This window comes from Bactrocera latifrons, unplaced genomic scaffold (genome assembly GCF_001853355.1).
Source record: "Bactrocera latifrons isolate USDA-ARS-PBARC rearing strain unplaced genomic scaffold, ASM185335v1 scaffold_199, whole genome shotgun sequence".
NCBI lineage: Eukaryota > Metazoa > Arthropoda > Insecta > Diptera > Tephritidae > Bactrocera > Bactrocera latifrons.
In genome coordinates this window covers 153,975-162,834 of record NW_017535507.1, presented here as the reverse complement: position 1 = coordinate 162,834, position 8,860 = coordinate 153,975, and the positions used below count along the sequence as shown (strand labels likewise).

The window sequence follows — 8,860 nt, the reverse complement described above, 5'->3', positions numbered from 1 at the left end:
AAATTTTTTGTTAAATTTTTTTTTAATTAATTTTTTTTATTAATGTTTCCTCTCTTTTTTGTCTCCTTCTCTCTTTGCACCCTTCAATAGGTTTTGGTGTCCACAGCTACTCTTGCCTGGGGTGTCAATTTACCGGCACACACCGTTATCATCAAGGGCACACAAGTTTACAATCCGGAAAAGGGTCGTTGGGTAGAATTGAGCGCACTGGACGTACTCCAGATGTTGGGTCGTGCCGGTCGCCCACAATACGATACCAAAGGCGAGGGTATACTCATCACAAATCACAGCGAATTGCAATTCTACCTTTCGTTGTTGAATCAGCAACTGCCCATMGAGTCACAATTCATTTCCAAAATGCCAGACATGCTGAATGCTGAAATCGTGCTGGGCACAGTGCAAAATCTGAAAGAYGCCGTACATTGGCTGGGCTATACCTATCTCTATATACGCATGCTGCGTAATCCCACGCTGTATGGCATCTCACACGATGCCATACGCGATGATTCGTTGCTGGAGCAGCATCGTGCGGATCTTATACACACCGCCGCTTTACATTTAGATCGCAGCGGTCTCGTGAAGTACGATCGCAAGAGCGGCCAATTCCAAGTGACCGAGTTGGGTCGCATAGCGTCGCATTACTATTGCACGCACGAAACTATGATGACATATAATCAATTGTTGAAGCAAACGCTCAGTGAGATCGAGTTATTCCGCGTCTTTTCACTCTCTTCGGAGTTCAAACACATTGCTGTRCGCGAAGAGGAGAAGCTGGAATTGCAAAAACTTATGGAACGTGTACCCATACCGATAAAAGAGTCCATGGAGGAGCATAGCGCCAAAGTGAATGTGTTGTTGCAAGCATATATATCGCAATTAAAACTGGAAGGATTCGCTTTAATGTCCGATATGGTATTCATAACGCAGTCGGCGTCRCGTTTAATGCGCGCCATCTTCGAAATTGTACTCTATCGCGGCTGGGCGCAGTTGGCYGACAAGACGTTGACGCTCTGTAAGATGATTGATCGCCGTATGTGGCAGTCTATGACGCCACTGCGACAATTCAAGAAGATGCCGGATGAGATAGCTAAGAAATTGGAGAAGAAGAACTTCCCATGGGAACGTCTGTACGATCTGGAGCCCAATGAGATTGGCGAGTTGATACGCGTGCCAAAGCTGGGCAAGACCATACATAAATTTGTCCACCAATTTCCAAAGTTGGAGCTATCCACACACATACAGCCTATAACGCGTGCCACGCTGCGCGTCGAGCTCACGATCACACCCGATTTCCAATGGGATGAGAAGGTGCATGGTTTATCCGAAGGCTTTTGGATACTTATTGAGGATGTTGACTCCGAAGTAATTTTGCATCATGAATTCTTTCTGCTGAAGGAGAAATATGCTTTAGATGAGCATCAAATCAAGTTCTTTGTGCCAGTCTTCGAACCGTTGCCACCGCAATATTTCTTGCGTATAGTCTCAGATCGTTGGATCGGTTCGGAAACACAATTGCCGGTCTCTTTTAGACATTTAATATTGCCCGAGAAAAATATGCCACCAACAGAGCTGCTTGATTTGCAACCGTTGCCCATTTCCGCGCTACGMAAACCGAAATTTGAGGAATTCTATGCCGAACGTTTCCCACAATTCAATCCCATACAAACGCAGGTTTTCAACGCCGTCTATAATAGTGACGACAATGTATTCGTGGGCGCACCCACGGGATCCGGTAAAATGACCATAGCCGAATTCGCCATAATGCGTTTGTTTTCACAGCAAGCCGAAGGTCGTTGCGTCTACTTGGTGTCGAAGGAAGCTCTGGCCGATCTTGTATTTGCCGATTGGCATGCTAAGTTCGGCGGTCTCTCACTCAAAGTAGTCAAGTTGACCGGTGAAACTGGTACCGATTTGAAACTGCTAGCCAAAGGTCAGATTATTGTTACCACCGCCGACAAGTGGGATGTGTTGTCGCGCCGTTGGAAGCAGCGCAAAAACGTGCAGGCRGTCAATCTCTTTATAGTCGATGAATTGCAATTGGTTGGTGGCGAAGACGGTCCCGTTTTGGAAGTCGTGTGTTCGCGCATGCGCTACATTTCGTCTCAAATTGAGAAACAGATTCGCATCGTCGCGCTCTCCTCCTCGTTAGCCGATGCGCGTGATGTCGCACAATGGCTCGGCTGCAACGCCAACGCYACATTTAATTTCCACCCGAGTGTGCGTCCCATACCATTAGAGTTGCACATTCAAGGCTACAGCATTACACACAACGCAACGCGCATTGCTTCCATGTCGAAGCCCGTATACAACGCGATCATCAAATACAGTCCACACAAGCCGGTTATCGTATTTGTTTCATCGCGCAAGCAAGCGCGTCTCACGGCAATTGATATACTTACGTACAGCGCTTCGGATATGCAGCCGAATCGTTTCTTCCATGCCGAAGAAGAGGACATCAAACCGTTCCTCGATCGTATGTCCGATAAAACGTTGAAAGAGACACTATCGCAGGGCGTTGCGTACATACATGAGGGTCTTACGGCCTCCGATCATCGCCTGGTTGAGCAGCTCTTCGACTCCGGCGCTGTGCAGGTGGCAGTTGTGGCACGCGATCTCTGCTGGGGCATGAGCATTTCGGCGCATTTGGTCATAATTATGGACACACAATTCTACAATGGCAAGAATCATTCCTATGAAGACTACCCCATAACTGATGTGCTGCAAATGATTGGACGTGCTAATCGTCCCATTGAAGACGCGGAYGCTAAGTGTGTACTGATGTGTCAATCATCCAAGAAGGATTTCTTCAAGAAATTCATCAATGAACCGTTACCGATCGAGAGTCACTTGGACCACCGTCTACACGATCACTTCAACGTGGAGGTGGTCACRAAAACCATCGAGAACAAACAGGATGCGGTCGATTATCTCACTTGGACGTTCTTATACAGGCGTCTCACACAAAATCCCAACTATTACAACTTACAGGGGGTTACACATCGTCATCTCTCTGATCACTTGTCCGAGTTGGTCGAAAATACACTCTCCGACCTAGAGCAATCTAAGTGTATTAGTATTGAGGACGATATGGACACGCTACCGTTGAATTTGGGCATGATCGCCGCTTATTACTACATTAACTACACAACAATCGGTAGGCGTGTGAAATATTTTTTTTAGAAATTTTGTTTTTTCACATTTTTCTTCTTTTTCTATTGTAGAACTCTTCAGTTTGTCATTGAATAGCAAAACTAAAGTTAGAGGTTTGCTCGAGATCATCTCATCGGCAGCAGAGTATGAGGACATTGTGGTGCGCCATCACGAAGAAAATATCCTGCGCACACTCTCTCAACGCTTGCCAAACAAATTGACTGGTCCAAACGATTCGGCACCAAAGTAAGTAGCTCCAGTTCAGTAGTGGTCCCCCTACTGATACCTGGGAAACCCAASAAGCTAGGGGAGTCTCGTCGTCCGATAACTCTACTTTCTCCATTATTGAAGACAATTGAATTTTTGCTACTCCCAATATTCACTCACCACCTAAATCTAGAATACCATCAAACATAAGTCCATTGCACAATGAGTTGCCCCTAACCAYCTCTTTGCATGCCCTACTTATAACACAYGTCTGACACCCTTCTCCTTTTGGTACAACCCCTTTGAAACARCAGGTTTCCTGGGTMTAACGTTGGAGCAGGGRCTAGATACCCTCTAGAACAACTTAACTAATGAACTCTTCTTTTCTTATACAGATTCAATGATCCGCATATTAAAACCAATTTGTTGTTGCAAGCGCATTTATCACGCCTACAGTTGGGCCCCGAACTACRGGGTGACACAGAACTAATTTTGAGCAAAGCTATACGCCTCATACAGGCCTGTGTGGAYGTGCTCAGTTCAAATGGTTGGCTCTCGCCGGCTGTGGCTGCCATGGAGTTGGCGCAAATGGTGACGCAAGCCATGTGGAGCAAGGACTCGTATTTGAAACAGTTGCCGCACTTTACGGCCGACATCATCAAGCGTTGCACAGAAAAGGTACAATTGCCGAATACGAAATTTTACTTAACTAATTTATTTTATGTATGTATGTATTTTGCAGAAAATCGAAACTGTTTTTGACATTATGGAGTTGGAGGATGATGACCGCACGCGACTGCTGCAATTGACTGACGCACAAATGGCCGACGTGGCACGTTTCTGTAACCGTTATCCAAACATCGAAATGAACTTCGAAGTGGTGGATAAAGATCGCATCAATTCCGGCTCCACGGTGAATGTGATTGTGCAACTGGAGCGTGAAGACGAAGTTACTGGGCCAGTTATTGCACCATTCTTTCCACAGGTATTTCAAGATTGTGTTTTTTCCTTTCAATTTCATTGATTTCTTAACTTATTTCTCTCACAGAAACGCGAGGAAGGCTGGTGGGTGGTCATTGGTGATCCAAAAACCAACTCATTGCTGTCCATTAAACGTCTGACGCTGCAGCAAAAGGCAAAAATAAAGTTAGATTTTGTGGCGCCCAGCCCCGGCCGACACGAGTACACGCTGTACTATATGAGCGATTCATATTTGGGCTGCGATCAGGAGTACAAGTTCTCCATTGAGGTTGGCGATTTTCAGTCGGAAAGTGAAAGCGAATCGGAATAAACGATTAATAATCGGTCTGCAATTAGTCTTAGTTCCATGTTTTTCGTAGATTTCTGCATAAATTTACATTTTGAAGTGTGCGCGTGTTGGTAATAAAGAAAGACAAATAAACCAATATCTTCAGTATTTATTTTTTTTATTTGTAAGCATAGCGCTGCGGCTACGTAATTTGAAATTCCTGTTTTTTTAACGAATGACGACAGCGTAAATAWGTAGATCGAAGTAATAGAATGAAAAATAAGAAAAAATATTTAATACACTTCACAAATAGTTAAGATTTCATACAAAAACTTGTTTTGAAACGGTTAGTTTGTATGGCAGCTATATRCTATAGTAGTCCGATCCGGACAATTTCTGCGGAGATTGTAGAGTTGCTTTAAACAATACCTCGAGCCAAATTTCGTGAACGTAACTCGACAAATTAAAAACTTTTTCATACAAAGATTGGATTTCGATTGTTCAGTTTGTATGACAGCAATACGCTATAGTGGTCCGATATCGGCGATTCCGACAAATGAGCAGCTTCTTGGGTAGRAAATGACATGCGCAAATTTTTCAGATCGATATCTCAAAAGCTAAGTGACTAGTTCGTTTCTACAAACAGACGAACGGAAATGGCAAAATCGATTCAGTTTGTCTCAGTGATCATTTATATATACATGCATATATTTTTAAAGGGTCTCCGACCTTTCCTCCTCGGTATTACAAACTTCATGGCAAACTTAATATACGCAGTTCAGGGTATAAAAAAATACTAATAAWTCTTTTTTAGTAAGAAAAGTCATTATATTTCAATAGAAATTTAAAAAYCTGTAAGCTCTAGTTTAAATCTTCGCAGAAATTCAGAAATATTAACATAATTGCACAAAWTATTTTAAGCATAGAGCATTATTTGCAGTTTTCCAAAATTTAGAGCTCTAAAGTTGACTGACAGACACCGATGACCCGCGGCTGTTGGCCTTATTTCCGTTGGGGCCATTAGCAAAGCTATTTGTGCTAGCAAAGTTAATCACCTGTCCATTTGGCAGCCTATAAACTTGGCTCATTGAAGCGCCGGCAGAGTTTTGCGGTCCAAAAGGACCAAACTGCGAAGCTTGTGTCAATGTGCCCGCTGAGGAGGCACCGAACTTGCCATTCGGACCAAAAGCGTTGAAGGCTTGGGAACCAGCATTGGCGGCCGCTGAGTTAGCGCCAAACGGTCCAAAATTAAAACTATTCGAATCAGATGCAGCAGTCGCCTGTGATTGCCCCGATTGTGGCATACGCTTCACACGCACATGTTCCAGCAATGATGCGSTGCTCAACGGCATAGCGAAGGGTATGCTGCGCACACGTCGCACTTGTGGCCGCAAATTCGTCTTTGGCTTGATATAGAGAGAAGACTCCACTAAGACTTCGTCGACAGCAGCGCCATTGATCGCTATGGCAGAGAAGGTAGTAAAATAATTGAATTAATATTGGAATTGTGTAGCTCGTTGCTTGCTACTCACGTAATGGCGCACTGGGTGTATTATCCTCGCTGACAACATTTAAAGTAGCCGCATTRACGCATGCTGCGCAGAGTACTAAGACAGCCGAAAAAGTTAGGAAACGCATAGCTCAATATTTTATGTATATGTTTTTGGTTTGAATTGCACACTCCGTTCACTAGCACTTCGCACATACAACGTCTCACAAATCGATCTTCACTAAACGCTGCTCAAACGCAGACTATTGCCTGAGTCACTGACTGAGCCGAAGATAACTCTCGACTTTTCAATTTGCCGCTAAAGGTAAGCGCTGAGCAGCTAAGCAAAGGTAGAAATGAGCGCAACAGTGGGCTAGAAAGCGTGCGATGTYAAAACGTACCAGATGCGGAAACTAATATTGGAATTATCCATTGTGTTTTTGAAATTTATAAATGAATAAGCCTAAAAATATGCTCTAATGCAAAAGTAACGTCTGGAAAAAAGAAGAAAAGTTAACTTTCGTTGCCTCGTTATCCTGAAATATCCTTCACAGGTGTATATTTCTTAAAATAAAGGATATAAAATTTTTTTTTTTTAAATTTGAACGTTCGGTTTGTATGACAGCTATATGCTATAGAAGTCCGATCGGAAAAAGTTCTTCAGCTATTATAGCGTTGGTTTGGACAATAATACATACAAAATTTCGTGAATATATCTCGTAAAATAAAAAAGTTACGAGWACTTCATTTTGAACGTGCAGTTTATATGCCAGCTATATGCTATAGTGGTCCGATCTGAATAATTTTTTCGAATAATGTATGTAAGCCTTGAAAAATAATCTATACCAAATTTCGTGAAGATATCTCGTCAAATAAAAAAGTTTTCCATACAAAAACTTAATTTTGAACGTTCGGTTTGTATGGCATGTACATACATATATGTCGCGCTTAAAATACAATTGTACTCGTGCTTACGACATAGRAACATATGTACATACATCAATGTACTGCGTGGACAATTTATTATTGAACTATTAACTCTTCCGACAGCTGGGGGAAGACCAAAATGCAAACTCGAGCAAATAAGCAGGCAATAGCCGAAATATAACATCGATCATTAATAGCCCAAACCAGAAAGCCACATAGATATATGTACATATGTACATATGTAGTTAAAAAATATGTACATATGTATAGTATATGTGTATATTTTTATAGGCAAAGAGCGACTCAGCGTTCAGCAAACAAGTTTTCGTAATTCATTTAGGGAGGAAACTAGTTTCTGGGTTTCCTTTGAAGACAGCGCTAAATGATCAAATAGCGCAGCATCTTAATTATATACACACATACAAGCTGTCAATTCTTRAAAATTAAGTAAACATATGATAGAGAGGGAGGCGCGAAATGTGAGAGCCAAAAGAGCACARACATGGATTGAAATGATAAGAGCACAAGCAAAGAGAACGGAAACAGAAGTGAGGATATAAAAYAAATTTAAGCCGTTAAATTCAAAATAGTTACAAAAGGTTGCAAATTTATCATATAAACAAGAAAAMCCATTAACTTCGCTTCACAAATGGAAAAGATACCACAGAACTGGATTTTGAGCGGCCAGTTTGTATGACAGCTATGTCCTATAGTKATCCGATTTGAACAATTTCTGCGGAGTTTGTGGAGTTACCTTGGACATTAATATATGCCAAATTTTGTAAAGATATCTTGTTAAATAAAAAAGTTTTCCATACAAGGACTGGATTTTGATCCTTCAGTTTGTATAGCAGCTATATGCTATAGTGATCCGATATCGACGATTTCGACAAATGAGTAAMTTCTTGGGTAGAAAAGRGCGTATGCAAATCGGGCGTATYACAGCGATATCTCAACTGTGAGACTAGTTCGCATATAGTTGTACGCTTAATATACCCAGTTCAGGGTATTAAAATAAAATAGACTTATTTTCATACACCCTGTTTGATATTCATGTATAGCTTTATTTGGACTTAATTCAAAAATGTATTTATTTGTAATAAGAGCAAAACAGTGCGACTTTGCTGAATGTAYGTATATAAACATCTATATACATAAATACATATAACAAAGTCACAGAATTCAAATTTTGTTTGGTTGCTGTCGATATTACACATAGTTTTGTTGTTTTAATTGATATAACAATTACATGTATATATGTACATATGTATGAGAGAGCGTGTCCATACACATATGTATGTATGTATATAACACTAATCGACGTAAACGTATTTATTGATTGGCTGAACAAAGTGCAATGTGAAATTATCAYATTACATATTTACTAGAGTACCAAGAGTACACAAAATTTACATAAATTTGCAAGGAAAATCTGTAACCATTGGTACTGCTAATACTAATGCTAATGTATATGTATTGTGTATGTATATTTATATGAGCAAAAACTATGTAAAATACTCTTTATATAAATTAACCTGCTTCAATATATTGATCTATGTATTGTGTATATGTGTTGATATATGTATGCATATTTGTTAGCTGTTAATTCATTATTAATATTATTTATTAACACAAAATTCATTTCTTGGCTGAGATCGCTTAAATAAGACTACAAACATATGTTGAAGTTGGTTGTTTTATGTTATTTTCACTTTTAACCAGGGTTGCAAATAATGAATTAAAAAATAGTTGTATGGGCATTTGTATTTCGTTTTTTTTTGTAAAAGCAAATATCTTAATTAAAAAAGTTTTATCGCGAAAATATATGTAAATTAAAA

The 8,860-nt window shown here is 40.6% G+C and overlaps 2 protein-coding genes across 2 annotated transcripts in view; one reads left to right on the top strand and one right to left on the bottom strand.

Annotated features, from left to right (window-relative positions):
• LOC108967766 (putative U5 small nuclear ribonucleoprotein 200 kDa helicase) overlaps nt 1-4,763 on the top strand; it is a gene marked incomplete at its 5' end in the record, with an annotated part of 8,256 nt that extends 3,493 nt beyond the window's left edge. Inside the window, 5 exon segments of the mRNA XM_018931386.1 lie at nt 91-3,154; nt 3,222-3,396; nt 3,753-4,035; nt 4,100-4,342; nt 4,406-4,763. Coding sequence (XP_018786931.1) covers nt 91-3,154; nt 3,222-3,396; nt 3,753-4,035; nt 4,100-4,342; nt 4,406-4,648 — 4,008 coding nt within the window.
• Nucleotides 4,764-5,410: 647 nt separating this feature from the next.
• On the bottom strand, nt 5,411-6,373 carry LOC108967762. Its single transcript, XM_018931374.1, has 2 exons — nt 6,139-6,373; nt 5,411-6,068 (listed from the first exon to the last, which is right to left on the bottom strand). The coding sequence occupies exons 1-2, from the start codon at nt 6,242-6,244 to the stop codon at nt 5,566-5,568; spliced, it is 609 nt and encodes a 202-aa protein (XP_018786919.1). The 5' UTR covers nt 6,245-6,373; the 3' UTR covers nt 5,411-5,565.
• Between the last annotated feature and the right edge of the window lie 2,487 nt (nt 6,374-8,860).